The sequence below is a fragment of the Salvelinus namaycush genome, unplaced genomic scaffold (assembly GCF_016432855.1).
Source record: "Salvelinus namaycush isolate Seneca unplaced genomic scaffold, SaNama_1.0 Scaffold155, whole genome shotgun sequence".
NCBI lineage: Eukaryota > Metazoa > Chordata > Actinopteri > Salmoniformes > Salmonidae > Salvelinus > Salvelinus namaycush.
This window is the reverse complement of record NW_024058286.1, coordinates 56,602-74,455: the sequence shown is the minus strand read 5'-3', so window position 1 is coordinate 74,455 and position 17,854 is coordinate 56,602. Positions and strand designations below refer to the sequence as shown.

Below are 17,854 nucleotides of genomic sequence, written 5' to 3'. Positions count from 1 at the left end.
GAAAACTTTTATTTAATCAATTTTAGAATAAGGCTGTAACGTAAGAAAATGTGGAAAAAGTCAAGGGGTCTGAATACTTTCTGAATGCACTGTACAAACCAATGGCATGAGAGCCAGTCAACATGGTTTACTGTAGGACCTGGACTAGTGCAGATTAGTAAAAGCTGAAGTCAAGAACAATGACATCTCCTCCAGGACTTGATGTAGATTAGCCTGGTTCTGAATGACCCAATGACATCTCCTCCAGGACTTGATGTAGATTAGCCTGGTTCTGAATGACCCAATGACATCTCCTCCAGGACTTGATGTAGATTAGCCTGGTTCTGAATGACCCAATGACATCTCCTCCAGGACTTGATGTAGATTAGCCTGGTTCTGAATACCCAATGACATCTCCTCCAGGACTTGATGTAGATTAGCCTGGTTCTGAATGACCCAATGACATCTCCTCCAGGACTTGATGTAGATTAGCCTGGTTCTGAATGACCCAATGACATCTCCTCCAGGACTTGATGTAGATTAGCCTGGTTCTGAATGACCCAATGACATCTCCTCCAGGACTTGATGTAGATTAGCCTGGTTCTGAATGACCCAATGACATCTCCTCCAGGACTTGATGTAGATTAGCCTGGTTCTGAATGACCCAATGACATCTCCTCCAGGACTTGATGTAGATTAGCCTGGTTCTGAATGCCCCAATGACATCTCCTCCAGGACTTGATGTAGATTAGCCTGGTTCTGAATGACCCAATGACATCTCCTCCAGGACTTGATGTAGATTAGCCTGGTTCTGAATGCCCCAATGACATCTCCTCCAGGACTTGATGTAAATTAGCCTGGTTTTGAATGACCCAATGACATCTCCTCCAGGACTTGATGTAGATTAGCCTGGTTCTGAATGACCCAATGACATCTCCTCCAGGACTTGATGTAGATTAGCCTGGTTCTGAATGACCCAATGACATCTCCTCCAGGACTTGATGTAGATTAGCCTGGTTCTGAATGACCCAATGACATCTCCTCCAGGACTTGATGTAGATTAGCCTGGTTCTGAATGACCCAATGACATCTCCTCCAGGACTTGATGTAGATTAGCCTGGTTCTGAATGACCCAATGACATCTCCTCCAGGACTTGATATAGATTAGCCTGGTTCTGAATGACCCAATGACATCTCCTCCAGGACTTGATGTAGATTAGCCTGGTTCTGAATGACCCAATGACATCTCCTCCAGGACTTGATGTAGATTAGCCTGGTTCTGAATGCCCCAATGACATCTCCTCCAGGACTTGATGTAGATTAGCCTGGTTCTGAATGACCCAATGACATCTCCTCCAGGACTTGATGTAGATTAGCCTGGTTCTGAATGCCCCAATGACATCTCCTCCAGGACTTGATGTAGATTAGCCTGGTTCTGAATGACCCAATGACATCTCCTCCAGGACTTGATGTAGATTAGCCTGGTTCTGAATGACCCAATGACATCTCCTCCAGGACGTGATGTAGATTAGCCTGGTTCTGAATGACCCAGACTGTTTTTCTTTGTCTGTGAAACCGTCCTAAATGTGAATGTGATATGTTCAGGTCATTATTGTAAAAGAGAATGTTTTCTCAATACTTTTATTTTAGGAGTCTGCTTCTAAATGACTGAAATGTAAAATGTACAAATGTAGTTATTTTGTAACAACTCTCTCAGGTGCTGTGTTGGGGGCAGGAGGTCCGGCTGAGAGCAGTCTGACTGGTTCTCCAGAGCACCAGCTGCGTTCTGTACGGACAAAGTTTGTGAACCAAGTGTCAAAAGCTGTCCTGAATGGACTGCTGGACGGACTCCTGCAACACACAGTCATCAACCAGGAGGAAATGGAGTCAGTGAAGGTGATCGCTGAGAGGGCAGAGAAGGCACGTGACATCATCGACATGGTGTTGAGAAAAGGAACTGAGTCGTGTTCCAGGATGATCAACCTTCTTGGGGAGCTGGACCACTGTCTTTGTTCACAGCTTCAGATCAACAGTGTTGGGGTACCAACCTAATTGTAGAATGGATAGTAACAGTGTTGGGGTACCAACCTAATGGTAGAATGGATAGTAACAGTGTTGGGGTACCAACCTAATGGTAGAATGGATAGTAACAGTGTTGGGGTACCATCCTAATGGTAGAATGGATAGTAACCGTGTTGGGGTACCATCCTAATGGTAGAATATGTCATGACGTTGGCCTGGGGATAGGTTTATGACAGTCATAAATACCTCTCCCCCCCTTTTTCCTCTCTCTACCCTACTGATGTGACATTTGAAAATCCCAAGAGGTTAACATAGAGATTCTGGGAACATCAGAAGGTGGGGGGAAATGAACCATATTCTGGTAATCCGACCAGTTGAACATATGCGGTGGTACTTAATGAATATGATGTCAGTTCGGTTGTCATCTGAGACATTCTCATCAATGATAGGATGACAAACTCTAGAGTGGAAAGTCTGCACTATGTAGTTATCGGATTCACATAGAATTGTTGTTCAATTTAAATGTTTGAATATAAAATGATTGGTGAAAAGATTAAATGTAATTTAAGCTTCCAAATGAGAGATTTGGGTTTTCATAAGGTTAGGGCTCTGCTCAACCAGTGACCCGCCCCTGTGAAGAGACATGGGCTGTAAACTATGAAAAACACCCTTCTAGCTCCACTATATAAAGCCTTGACGAAAATGTAACCTCCTGTTCCGAGGATGTGAGGACGACGGTCCATACGTTAAAAGGACTAACATGTCAACTGTTCCGGGTACATTAGGATAACGATCCGATGTCAGAATGGTTCAGATAATAACTACAGAACGAAGCCAACCTCAGCGTGAGCTTTGTTTGCGAATGGTATGAACTTTGAACTCTTATTCACTACAGAAGTGATACCTCCTAGCCGTTGAGTTAGCAACAGCAGCTGCAAGCGTGGGCTAGGAAAGAACAGACAGAGTATCCCGTCTACCACACAACGACGTTACTATCCAATTTACCAGCAGAGACATTCTTCAAAGGACTCTGTTGGGCAACACGGCCTTCCATCTACCACCAACTTAAAAGCGCAGCTCAGAGTAAATATTTATTGCATTTTCCTTTTCCAAATGGGCGGTAATTTAGAATGCATAAGATACTGTATTTACGATAGCATGGCTTCTCCCTTTGTTCCCCCAGTCTTCCCGCTCTTTCACTCAAACTCAGCCCCCTTTTCTTTTGTGTAACCAGCTGTCACATCTGTTCCGTCCGCTAGGGACGTTTCCCTTTATTACATAATTTGTAATCAAGGTATGATTCATTCTGTGTATATGTAAATCTGTGTGATTAGTTAGGTATTTAGTAAATAAACCCAATTTTGTATTGCTGATTCAACTTGTTAGCCAGGGTTTGTTTAGATATCCAAGAATTTACAACTTTCAGATGACTGAAATAAGGTGACAATTAATATTGACTGCTATTGATGTAAAATATTACTAGGTCTTTAAGAGTTTATTCGGAAGATAACAGCTCTATAAATATTATTTTGTGGTGCCCCCGACTTTCTAGTTAATTACATTTACATGATTAGCTCAATCAGGTAATATTAATTACAGAGAAAGGATTTTATAGAATAGCATGTCATATCACTTAATCCGGCATAGCCAAAGACACGACACTGTTGTCACTTCAATGATAGTGCCTCACCTTTTTCTGACTGGAGTCACTGAGGAGATGGTAATTAGGTGTAATTAGGTAACCTAATGGTAGAATGGATAGTAACAGTGTTGGGGTACCATCCTAATGGTAGAATGGATAGTAACAGTGTTGGGGTACCAACCTAATGGTAGAATGGATAGTAACAGTGTTGGGGTACCAACCTAATGGTAGAATGGATAGTAACAGTGTTGGGGTACCAACCTAATGGTAGAATGGATAGTAACAGTGTTGGGGTACCAACCTAATGGTAGAATGGATAGTAACAGTGTTGGGGTCCCAACCTAATGGTAGAATGGATAGTAACAGTGTTGGGGTACCAACCTAATGATAGAATGGATAGTAACAGTGTTGGGGTACCAACCTAATGGTAGAATGGATAGTAACAGTGTTGGGGTACCAACCTAATGGTAGAATGGATAGTAACAGTGTTGGGGTACCAACCTAATGGATAGTAACAGTGTTGGGGTACCAACCTAATGGTAGAATGGATAGTAACAGTGTTGGGGTATCAACCTAATGGTAGAATGGATAGTGACAGTGTTGGGGTACCAACCTAATGGTAGAATGGATAGTAACAGTGTTGGGGTACCAACCTAATGGTAGAATGGATAGTAACAGTGTTGGGGTACCAACCTAATGGTAGAATGGATAGTAACAGTGTTGGGGTACCATCCTAATGGTAGAATGGATAGTAACAGTGTTGGGGTACCATCCTAATGGTAGAATGGATAGTAACAGTGTTGGGGTACCAACCTAATGGTAGAATGGATAGTAACAGTGTTGGGGTACCAACCTAATGGTAGAATGGATAGTAACAGTGTTGGGGTACCAACCTAATGGTAGAATGGATAGTAACAGTGTTGGGGTACCAACCTAATGGTAGAATGGATAGTAACAGTGTTTGGGTCCCAACCTAATGGTAGAATGGATAGTAACAGTGTTGGGGTACCAACCTAATGGTAGAATGGATAGTAACAGTGTTGGGGTACCAACCTAATGGTAGAATGGATAGTAACAGTGTTGGGGTACCAACCTAATGGTAGAATGGATAGTAACAGTGTTGGGGTACCAACCTAATGGTAGAATGGATAGTAACAGTGTTTGGGTCCCAACCTAATGGTAGAATGGATAGTAACAGTGTTGGGGTACCAACCTAATGGTAGAATGGATAGTAACAGTGTTGGGGTACCAACCTAATGGTAGAATGGAGAGTAACAGTGTTGGGGTACCAACCTAATGGATAGTAACAGTGTTGGGGTACCAACCTAATGGTAGAATGGATAGTAACAGTGTTGGGGTATCAACCTAATGGTAGAATGGATAGTGACAGTGTTGGGGTACCAACCTAATGGTAGAATGGATAGTAACAGTGTTGGGGTACCAACCTAATGGTAGAATGGATAGTAACAGTGTTGGGGTACCAACCTAATGGTAGAATGGATAGTAACAGTGTTGGGGTACCATCCTAATGGTAGAATGGATAGTAACAGTGTTGGGGTACCAACCTAATGGTAGAATGGAGAGTAACAGTGTTGGGGTACCAACCTAATGGTAGAATGGATAGTAACAGTGTTGGGGTACCAACCTAATGGTAGAATGGATAGTAACAGTGTTGGGGTACCAACCTAATGGTAGAATGGATAGTAACAGTGTTGGGGTACCAACCTAATGGTAGAATGGATAGTAACAGTGTTGGGGTACCAACCTAATGGTAGAATGGATAGTAACAGTGTTGGGGTACCAACCTAATGGTAGAATGGATAGTAACAGTGTTGGGGTACCAACCTAATGGTAGAATGGATAGTAACAGTGTTGGGGTACCAACCTAATGGTAGAATGGATAGTAACAGTGTTGGGGTACCAACCTAATGGTAGAATGGATAGTAACAGTGTTGGGGTACCATCCTAATGGTAGAATGGATAGTAACAGTGTTGGGGTACCATCCTAATGGTAGAATGGATAGTAACAGTGTTGGGGTACCAACCTAATGGTAGAATGGATAGTAACAGTGTTGGGGTACCAACCTAATGGTAGAATGGATAGTTACAGTGTTGGGGTACCAACCTAATGGTAGAATGGATAGTAACAGTGTTGGGGTACCAACCTAATGGTAGAATGGATAGTAACAGTGTTGGGGTACCAACCTAATGGTAGAATGGATAGTAACAGTGTTGGGGTACCATCCTAATGGATAGTAACAGTGTTGGGGTACCAACCTAATGGTAGAATGGATAGTTACAGTGTTGGGGTACCATCCTAATGGTAGAGTGGATAGTAACAGTGTTGGGGTACCAACCTAATGGTAGAATGGATAGTAACAGTGTTGGGGTACCAACCTAATGGATAGTAACAGTGTTGGGGTACCAACCTAATGGTAGAATGGATAGTAACAGTGTTGGGTTACCACCCTAATGGTAGAATGGATAGTAACAGTGTTGGGGTACCAACCTAATGGTAGAATGGATAGTAACAGTGTTGGGGTACCAACTTAATGGTAGAATGGATAGTAACAGTGTTGGGGTACCATCCTAATGGTAGAGTGGATAGTAATACTCCTATTCAAACATACCTGATCCTAGATCGACACTCCTACTCAACGTTTATGTTTACACTGAATGCTCTCTCTCAAGACATCAGTCGGGAAGTTAAAGCTTGGTCACAAATGGGTCTTCCAAATGGACAATGACCCCAAGCATACTTCCAAAGTTGTGGCAAAATGGCTTAAGGACAACAAAGTCAAGGTATTGGAGTGACCATCACAAAGCCCTGACCTAGAACATTTGTGGGCAGAACTCGCGTGTGTGAGCAAGGAGGCCTAAAAACCTGACTCAGTTACACCAGCTCTGTCAGGAGGAATTGGCCAAAATTCACCCAACTTATTGTGGGAAGCTTATGGAAGGCTCCCCGCAACGTTTGACCCAAGTTAAACATAATTTAATGCTACCAAATACTAATTGAGTGTATGTAAACTTCTGACCCAATGGGAATGTGATGAAAGAAATAAAAGCTGAAATAAATAATTCTCTACTATTATTCTGACATTTCACATTCTTAAAATAAAGTGGTGATCCTAAATTACCTAAGACAGGGAATTTTTACTAGGATTAAATGTCAGGAATTGTGAAAAACTGAGTTTAAATGTATTTGGCCAAGGTGTATGTAAACTTCCGACTTCAACTGTATGTGAAGTAACCAATCAGAAAGCTAATTGATGGCCGGTAAACCAATCAGAAAGCTAGTTTATGCCGTATGAACCTAAGTGGTCTTGGTGATACCAACCCTCCTCCCAGAGAGCTACTGGGTCTGCAGGCTTTTGCTTCAGCCCTGCTCTAATACACCTCATGCTGCCAGTCAAGGTTCTGATTAGACTGATTAGTAGAATCAGGTGTTAGAGCAGTGTTGGAGCAAAAGCCTGCACGGCCAGTAGTATCTCTCCAGGAGTAGGGTTGGCCGTCCCGTTTTAATTCAACATATTCCTCTATCTCCATGGTAACCCCCTGATCATGACCCTTGACCTTTACTGATCAGCCAAAGCTGTACCAAATGGCATCCTATTCCCTATACAGAGCCCTATGGGCCCTGGTCTAAAGTAGTGCACTACATAGGGAATAGGGCCCTGGTCTAAAGTAGTGCACTACATAGGGAATAGGGCCCTGGTCTAAAGTAGTGCACTACATAGGGCATAGGGCCCTGGTCTAAAGTAGTGCACTACACAGGGAATAGGGCCCTGGTCTAATGTAGTGCCCTACATAGGGAATAGGGCCCTGTTCTAAAGTAGTGCACTATATAGGGAATAGGGCCCTGGTCTAAAGTAGTGCACTACATAGGGAATAGGGCCTTGGTCTAAAGTAGTGCACTACATAGGGAATAGGGCCCTGGTCTAATGTAGTGCACTACATAGGGAATAGGGCCCTGGTCTAAAGTAGTGCACTACAAAGGGAATAGGGCCCTGGTCAAAAGTAGTGCACTACACAGGGAATAGGGCCCTGGTCTAAAGTAGTGCACTACATAGGGAATAGGGCCCTGGTCAAAAGTAGTGCACTACACAGGGAATAGGGCCCTGGTCTAAAGTAGTGCACTATATAGGGAATAGGGCCCTGGTCAAAAGTAGTGCACTATATAGGGAATAGGGCCCTGGTAAAAAGTAGTGCCCTACATAGGGAATAGGGCCCTGGTCTAAAGAGCTGTGTCCAGAGCATGGAGGCGCTACCAGGAGACAAGCCAGTACATCAGGAGACGTGGAGGAGGCCGTAGGAGGGCAACAACCCAGCAGCAGGACCGCTACCTCCACCTTTGCGCAAGGAGGAGCACTGCCAGAGCCCTGCAAAATGACCTCCAGCAGGCCACAAATGTGCATGTAAAAGGAATGCATATAAAAGGAATGCGTTTTGTGTGTGTGTGTCTGTGTCTTTGTATATACTGTGTGTGTGTCTTTCTGTATGTGTCTATCTGTGTATGTGAGTTGGTCTCTGATTACTGTGATTAGTTCAATGTAACGTCAAATACTATACATAATAATCAGTCTGTTTTGGGTTTGCAGAATCATTGTATATCATTGGTTACCCATCCTGTCATGTTACCACACAGATGTGACTGTCTATCTCAGTGGTTCCCATCCTATCATGTTACCACACAGATGTGACTGTCTATCTCAGTGGTTCCCATCCTATCATGTTACCACACAGATGTGACTGTCTATCTCAGCGGTTCCCATCCTATCATGTTACCACACAGATGTGACTGTCTATCTCAGCGGTTCCCATCCTATCATGTTACCACACAGATGTGACTGTCTATCTCAGCGGTTCCCATCCTATCATGTTACCACACAGATGTGACTGTCTATCTCAGCGGTTCCCATCCTATCATGTTACCACACAGATGTGACTGTCTATCTCAGCGGTTCCCATCCTGTCATGTTACCACACAGATGTGACTGTCTATCTCAGCGGTTCCCATCCTATCATGTTACCACACAGATGTGACTGTCTATCTCAGCGGTTCCCATCCTATCATGTTACCACACAGATGTGACTGTCTATCTCAGCGGTTCCCATCCTATCATGTTACCACACAGATGTGACTGTCTATCTCAGCGGTTCCCATCCTATCATGTTACCACACAGATGTGACTGTCTATCTCAGCGGTTCCCATCCTATCATGTTACCACACAGATGTGACTGTCTATCTCAGCGGTTCCCATCCTATCATGTTACCACACAGATGTGACTGTCTATCTCAGCGGTTCCCATCCTATCATGTTACCACACAGATGTGACTGTCTATCTCAGTGGTTCCCATTCTATCATGTTACCACACAGATGTGACTGTCTAGCTCAGCGGTTCCCATTCTATCATGTTACCACACAGATGTGACTGTCTATCTCAGTGGTTCCCATTCTATCATGTTACCACACAGATGTGACTGTCTATCTCAGCGGTTCCCATTCTATCATGTTACCACACAGATGTGACTGACTAGCTCAGCAGTTCCCAACCTATCATGTTACCAGACAGATGTGACTGTCTATCTCAGCGGTTCCCATTCTATCATGTTACCACACAGATGTGACTGTCTATCTCAGCGGTTCCCATCCTATCATGTTACCACACAGATGTGACTGTCTATCTCAGTGGTTCCCATTCTATCATGTTACCACACAGATGTGACTGTCTATCTCAGCGGTTCCCATCCTATCATGTTACCACACAGATGTGACTGTCTATCTCAGCAGTTCCCATTCTATCATGTTACCACACAGATGTGACTGACTAGCTCAGCAGTTCCCAACCTATCATGTTACCACACAGATGTGACTGTCTATCTCAGTGGTTCCCATCCTATCATGTTACCACACAGATGTGACTGTCTAGCTCAGCGATTCCCATCCTATCATGTTACCACACAGATGTGACTGTCTATCTCAGCGGTTCCCATCCTATCATGTTACCACACAGATGTGACTGTCTATCTCAGCGGTTCCCATCCTATCATGTTACCACACAGATGTGACTGTCTATCTCAGCGGTTCCCAACCTATCATGTTACCACACAGATGTGACTGTCTATCTCAGCGGTTCCCATCCTATCATGTTACCACACAGATGTGACTGTCTAGCTCAGTGGTTCCCATCCTATCATGTTACCACACAGATGTGACTGACTAGCTCAGCAGTTCCCATCCTATCATTTTAACACACAGATGTGACTGTCTAGCTCAGCGGTTCCCAACCTTTCCCATTCTGGAGACCATCAAATCACTGTCAAAAGCTCTTGACGACCACCATTCACGGAGTCGCTGATTTCTTTCACATCAAATATATTGATGGTCAAATCCTATCAATACATGTGAATGTAACAAGGCCTGTAAAGGTCTATTATTATTAGAAACTATTTGCATTGTGAAAAGGAATGTAAAATTACCATTAATACTTCCAACTGTTATTATTTTTTAATAATAAAATACTACAATCTAAAGATAATTGCAGACCAGCTGCACCACCCCCCAGCGACCACAGGTTGGGAACCACTGGTCTAGAGTCCTTCAGCCACACATGGTTGTTGTGTCACACTGCCCTCTTCTGGTAGCACTGCAAAACATCACCTAAATAAATCAAATCATTAAATAAATTAATTTAATTGCACATTTAATAGATAGAATCTTAATTTATAGGCTGAATACTGGTATTAAGTGTATGAAGACTTAACATGACATAAATATCAACAAATGAACCTATACGTGTTGAATCCGCCCACTGTGTTGAAACAGGAAGTCCATTTATAAGGAAGCAGAGGAAAGGGTCTCTTATTATAGCTCAATGGTGCCGTTACTTCGCTTCACCTCCGTTCTGCCAGTAAGAAGACTTAGCAAGAATAAGGCCCGTGACCTCGGAGATATTCCTTCAAAATAAAAGTCCAGAAATGATGATTGTGATTTTTTTTTTTTTACTGAAATTTGTAATATTTTATGAGGAAATATTAGCAGACTTAGAATGTTGTTTAACAGTATGAAAAAAAGCAATAAAGTCAATCGTATTTATATCACAAATAATATTATAGCGTTGACATTTGTTAACAGCATTAAAAGTCATGGCCCATGGCAGCTCCTTCCAATCAGCCTCCGGGCGCTGCGGCGTGTGATGGAGAGGGTGGCTGCTGCAGACCTGAGGCTACATCCCGAGAAGTGCCACTTCATGAGGAGAGAGGTGTCCTTCTTGGGCCACCAAGTGGGGGAGGAGGGTATCAGCACAATGGAGGACAAGGTGGGGGCTGTCCGAGACTGGCCCACCCCCACCGATCAGCATCAGCTGAAAAGCTTCCTGGGCCTGGCCTCGTACTACAGGAGGTTTGTAGGGGCTTCTCAAGCGTCGCTGCTCCCCTGAACCACCTGCTGCCGAAGGACAAGGCCTTCACTTGGACAGTGGAGTGTGAGGAGGCCTTCACTTGGACAGTGGAGTGTGAGGAGGCCTTCACTTGGACAGTGGAGTGTGAGGAGGCCTTCACTTGGACAGTGGAGTGTGAGGAGGCCTTCACTTGGACAGTGGAGTGTGAGGAGGCCTTCACTTGGACAGTGGAGTGTGAGGAGGCCTTCACTTGGACAGTGGAATGTGAGGAGGCCTTCACTTGGACAGTGGAGTGTGAGGAGGACTTCACTTGGACAGTGGAATGTGAGGAGGACTTCACTTGGACAGTGGAGTGTGAGGAGGCCTTCACTTGGACAGTGGAGTGTGAGGAGGACTTCACTTGGACAGTGGAGTGCGAGGAGGCCTTCACTTGGACAGTGGAGTGTGAGGAGGCCTTCACTTGGACAGTGGAGTGTGAGGAGGCCTTCACTTGGACAGTGGAGTGTGAGGAGGCCTTCACTTGGACAGTGGAGTGTGAGGAGGCCTTCACTTGGACAGTGGAGTGTGAGGAGGCCTTCACTTGGACAGTGGAATGTGAGGAGGCCTTCACTTGGACAGTGGAGTGTGAGGAGGCCTTCACTTGGACAGTGGAATGTGAGGAGGACTTCACTTGGACAGTGGAGTGTGAGGAGGCCTTCACTTGGACAGTGGAGTGTGAGGAGGACTTCACTTGGACAGTGGAGTGCGAGGAGGCCTTCACTTGGACAGTGGAGTGTGAGGAGGACTTCACTTGGACAGTGGAGTGTGAGGAGGCCTTCACTTGGACAGTGGAGTGTGAAGAGGACTTCACTTGGACAGTGGAGTGTGAGGAGGACTTCACTTGGACAGTGGAGTGTGAGGAGGCCTTCACTTGGACAGTGGAGTGCGAGGTGGCCTTCAACACCCTCAAACGTGCACTGATTGAGGCCCCCGTGCTCAACCCCCTCCCCCCTGACCTCACCTTGCCCTTAATCCTGGACACAGATGCGAGCAACGTGGGCATGGGTGGGGTGCTGGTCCAGATTTGGCCAGAGGGGGAGAGAGTGGTGGCCCAGATGGGGCCAGAGGGGGAGAGAGTGGTGGCCCAGATGGGGAGAGAGTGGTGGCCCAGATGGGGTCAGAGGGGGAGAGAGTGGTGGCCCAGATGGGGTCAGAGGGGGAGAGAGTGGTGGCCCAGATGGGGCCAGAGGGGGAGAGAGTGGTGGCCCAGATGGGGCCAGAGGGGGAGAGAGTGGTGGCCCAGATGGGGCCAGAGGGGGAGAGAGTGGTGGCCCAGATGGGGCCAGAGGGGGAGAGAGTGGTGGCCCAGATGGGGTCAGAGGGGGAGAGAGTGGTGGCCCAGATGGGGCCAGAGGGGGAGAGAGTGGTGGCCCAAATGGGGCCAGAGGGGGAGAGAGTGGTGGCCCAGATGGGGCCAGAGGGGGAGAGAGTGGTGGCCCAGATGGGGCCAGAGGGGGTGAGAGTGGTGGCGTACTTCAGAAAAACATTCAACAAACATGAGCGCAGCTACTGTGTCACCCGGCTCCTCCTCATGTCTTTCAGAGAGCCAGAGGGGCAGGTGGCTTGCTGGTTGGAGGAGCTTCAGCCATACGACTTCACAGTGGTGCACAGGGCAGGGGCACGCCACTCCAACGCCATGTCCCGTCGGACCTGTACTGTAGACGGCTGCCGCCACTGTGAGCGGAGAGAGAGAGCTGTGTGCGGAGGAGGTGGTCTGGGCCACAGTGTGTCGGGCGAGCGGGCTGTTGTCGGTGTGTGCAGAGGGTCCCTGGTTCGATCCCAGGTAGGGGCGAGGAGAGGGACGGAAGCTATACTGTTACATAATGATGGAGCAATAGAATGGTTTATTTTCCATGTCAGTATGTAAGGCTCTACACTATGACGATGTCCTCCTGTCCTTTGATTTGTGTTGTGTGGAGCCGAGGCCTACTATGCTTAGAAAAACATTTAAGAGGACCACAATAGAAATTGGTTTTCAAACATATTTTTGTGTCATTCTCGATGATTGTAAATGCTTTATCAACGTGTGGTTGCATTGACAGGCATAATCACCAGTGGTACAATAACAGATCTGAAACATTGGGGGTTTTCAGAAGACAAAAAGTATCTTTCAGGCCTTACAAAGCTTTAAAATAAATCCTACATTCTAAAACCGCTCATCTGATGACAAGAGAAGGGAAATGCTGACAACTGTCCTTTTAGACACGAAAGTAAATACAACTCAGAGAACACATTCAGACCACCACACAGTGACAGCGAAATAACACATTACTTTTAACATCAAAGTCAGGGGAGAGCGCGAACGCAGTCCCCCACTACCATAAATTATGCAATCGAGATTTCCACATTTGAGAAATTCGCAGGGGTCAGCACAGCCGGAGTGCAATGGCTGAGCCTCGCCCTGGGTGAACCGCCTTCTTGATCACGGTGTCTCCCTTGCCAGGTAAGTATGAGTTATACACGTTGGTAGAGGGCGACTCATTCCAGGACAAAGGTGTTTGACTCACGGTTACCACTTCTACTACTGATAATATCACATCATATCAACCAGGGTTTAATGACATTTACGACTACAGTTGCACACAGAGCGGAGGAAAAGCGATGCACTTTGTTTTACTATATTATATCGCTGTCCGACTATTTCCCCATCATGCAACACGGTAGAAATTCTATACACATTGATTTTGCTGTCTAAATGTCCGTCTGATTACACACAAGTAGGCGATGTGCCAAAATGCTGAAATCACGTTCGTGTACACACAGCCAACCGAATGACACCAACTATTTCTGGTGTTTTGTAGCGTTCCAGACATTGTAGGAATAGTTTCATCACGCTTGTTTTCTGCTCTCCGTAACATGTGATTCCACCATCGACCACAGGGAGGCAACGAACCCCAGACATGGAGGAGAAACAGTCGCCTACTACTTTAAATCACATTTTATTGGTCACATTCGCGCTCTCGCTTTGAGGACAATACAGTGCCACTGACACGGCCCGCTACCAAAACCTGCAGGCTCTCCTTCACTGCAGCCGAGGTGAGTAAAACATTTAAACGTGTTAACCCTCGCAAGGCTGCAGGCCCAGACGGCATTCCCAGCCGCGTCCTCAGAGCATGCGCAGACCAGCTGACTGGTGTGTTTAAGGACATATTCAATCAATCCTTATCCCAGTCTGCTGTTCCCACATGGTTCAAGAGGGCCACCATTGTTCCTGTTCCCAAGAAAGCTAAGGTAACTGAGCTAAACGACTACCGCCCCGTAGCACTCACTTCCGTCATCATGAAGTGCTTTGAGAGACTAGTCAAGGACCATATCACCTCCACTCTACCTGACACCCTAGACCCACTCCAATTTGCTTACTGACCCAATAGGTCCACAGACGACGCAATCGCAACCACACTGCCCCACACTGCCCTAACCCATCTGGACAAGAGGAATACCTATGTGAGAATGCTGTTCATCGACTACAGCTCAGCATTTAACACCATAGTACCCTCCAAACTCGTCATCAAGCTCGAGACCCTGGGTCTCGACCCCGCCCTGTGCAACTGGGTCCTGGACTTCCTGACGGGCCGCCCCCAGGTGGTGAGGGTAGGTAACAACATCTCCACCCCGCTGATCCTCAACACTGGGGCCCCACAAGGGTGCGTTCTGAGCCCTCTCCTGTACTCCCTGTTCACCCACGACTGCGTGGCCGTGCACGCCTCCAAGTCAATCATCAAGTTTGCGGACGACACTACAGTGGTAGGCTTGATTACCAACAACGACGAGACGGCCTACAGGGAGGAGGTGAGGGCCCTCGGAGTGTGGTGTCAGGAAAATAACCTCACACTCAACGTCAACAAAACAAAGGAGATGATTGTGGACTTCAGGAAACAGCAGAGGGAGCACCCCCCTATCCACATCGACGGGACAGTAGTGGAGAAGGTGGAAAGTTTTAAGTTCCTCGGTGTACACATCACGGACAAACTGAATTGGTCCACCCACACAGACAGCGTTGTGAAGAAGGCACAGCAGCGCCTCTTCAACCTCAGGAGGCTGAAGAAATTCGGCTTGTCACCAAAAGCACTCACAAACTTCTACAGATGCACAATCGAGAGCATCCTGTCGGGCTGTATCACCGCCTGGTACGGCAACTGCTCCGCCCACAACCGTAAGGCTCTCCAGAGGGTAGTGAGGTCTGCACAACGCATCACCGGGGGCAAACTACCTGCCCTCCAGGACACCTACACCACCCGATGTCACAGGAAGGCCAAATAGATCATCAAGGACAACAACCACCCGAGCCACTGCCTGTTCACCCCGCTATCATCCAGAAGGCGAGGTCAGTACAGGTGCATCAAAGCAGGGACCGAGAGACTGAAAAACAGCTTCTATCTCAAGGCCATCAGACTGTTAAACAGCCACCACTAACATTTAGTGGCCGCTGCCAACATACTGACTCAACTCCAGCCACTTTAATAATGGGAATTGATGGAAATTATGTAAAAATGTATCACTAGCCACTTTAAACAATGCCACTTAATATAATGTTTACATACCCTACATTACTCATCTCATACGTATATGTATATACTGTACTGTATATCATCCACTGCATCTTGCCATCTTTATGTAATACATGTATCACTAGCCACTTTAAACTATGCCACTTTATGTTTACATACCCTACATTACTCATCTCATATGTATAGACTGTACACTATACCATCTACTGCATCTTGCCTATGCCGTTCTGTACCATCACTCATTCATATATCTTTATGTACATATTCTTTATCCCTTTACACTTGTGTGTATAAGGTAGTAGTTGTGGAATTGTTAGGTTAGATTACTTGTTGGTTATTACTGCATTGTCGGAACTAGAAGCACAAGCATTTCGCTACACTCGCATTAACATCTGCTAACCATGTGTATGTGACAAATACAATTTGATTTGATTTGACTGTTTCTTTGTTGTCTAGGTGATTTCGGAACACTCGTCGTCGGACGCTGAGCCAAACCCCAACAAGATGCCCCCCTTCTTCCCCCCCGGCCCCCTCCCCCCTAACATCCCTCCTCCTCCATTCCTCCCCCCTCCTCCCAATGTCAGCCAGGCTCCACCTCTCATCCCCCCACCAAGTAAGTCTACACCTCTCTCACTTTGTCATTCTCTCTCTCCCCCCATCTCTCTCTGTCTCTCTCTCTCTCTCTGTTTCTCTCTCCCTCTCTCTGTTTCTCTCTCTCCATCTCTCTCCCTCTCTCTGTTTCTCTCTCTCCATCTCTCTCCCTCTCTCTCCGTCTCTCTCTCACTTTGTCATTCTCTCTCTCCCCCCATCTCTCTCTGTCTCTCTCTCCGTCTCTCTCTCCCCCCCATCTCTCTCTCTCTTGCTTTCTGTCTCTTTCCCTCTAACTTTCTCTCCCACATTCTCTCTCAGGCTCTAACTTTCTCTCCCTTTTATATATTTGTATATTCACCCTGTTTAACTTTCCCACAGAGAGGAATTTGCTAACAATTGTTTTTATTTGGTAGGAATACCTATGAATGTCCCTCCTCCTGGTAAGAACAATACTCCCAACTACACTCACTATTACTACACAAAATACACAATGACATTCATGATGTGGGAAAGACTGAAGAGTTCCACATATTAGAATACTATACGGGTTTTATCTGTCTTAATGTACCCAGTTAGAATGTGTCAGTGTGGTGATGTCATAATGTGGAATAGACTCAACAGTTATAATGTGTCAGTGTGGTGATGTCATAATGTGGTTAGACTCAACAGTTAGAATGTGTCAGTGTGGTGATGTCATAATGTGGTTTAGACTCAACAGTTAGAATGTGTCAGTGTGGTGATGTCATAATGCGGTATAGACTCAACAGTTAGAATGTGTTAGTGTGGTGATGTCATAATGTGGAATAGACTCAACAGTTAGAATGTGTTAGTGTGGTGATGTCATAGTCATAATGTGGTTTAGACTCAACAGTTAGAATGTATCAGTGTGGTGATATAATGTGGTATAGACTCAACAGTTAGAATGTATCAGTGTGGTGATATAATGTGGTATAGACTCAACAGTTAGAATGTATCAGTGTGGTGATATAATGTGGTATAGACTCAACAGTTATAATGTATCAGTGTGGTGATATAATGTGGTATAGACTCAACAGTTAGAATGTATCAGTGTGGTGATATAATGTGGTATAGACTCAACAGTTATAATGTATCAGTGTGGTGATATAATGTGGTATAGACTCAACAGTTAGAGTGTGTGTGTTAATAGTAACACTGTGTGTGTGCAGGTTTCCCTCCTCCCAGCGGCCCCACTCCCTCTCTCATCCCCACCTTGGACAGGTAAGACAGCTCCACCTTGTAGACATGGATAGATTGAGCCCTAGCCCCTCTCCTCCTATGTACTTGTAGAGATCTAAGGCAGCGTTTACACAGGCAGCCCAATTCTGATCTGTTAACCCAATTATTTACAAAAGCGCTGATCTGTTTAAATAGCGTTAGCATATTTGACTGGAAGTCTATGGGTATCTGTTAGCATGCTAGTAGATACCCATCGACTTCCATTCAACACTGGCTCTTGAAAACTACCTCTAACTTCATTCATACTGGACACAGAGACATAAACACGAGTCCATCTGACTCTTGGGAAGTAGATAAAGAGCATCATTGCCAAAATCCTGAAATATCAATTTAATATGATTGATTGGATCAATATGTAAATAGCATCTAAAGTATTGGATTAAATGATCACGACGACTTTGATATATTGA

The 17,854-nt window shown here is 45.6% G+C and overlaps 1 protein-coding gene and 1 non-coding gene across 2 annotated transcripts in view; one reads left to right on the top strand and one right to left on the bottom strand.

Annotated features, from left to right (window-relative positions):
* Positions 1-2,106, top strand: part of LOC120037034 — a gene marked incomplete at its 5' end in the record, with an annotated part of 52,553 nt that extends 50,447 nt beyond the window's left edge. Inside the window, one exon of the mRNA XM_038983257.1 lies at positions 1,697-2,106. Coding sequence (XP_038839185.1) covers positions 1,697-2,031 — 335 coding nt within the window. The remainder of the gene's footprint in view (positions 1-1,696) is intronic.
* An 11,269-nt stretch (positions 2,107-13,375) lies between these two features.
* LOC120037036 lies at positions 13,376-13,539 on the bottom strand. Its single transcript, XR_005474735.1, has one exon. It is a non-coding gene; the product is annotated as a U1 spliceosomal RNA (small nuclear RNA).
* Between the last annotated feature and the right edge of the window lie 4,315 nt (positions 13,540-17,854).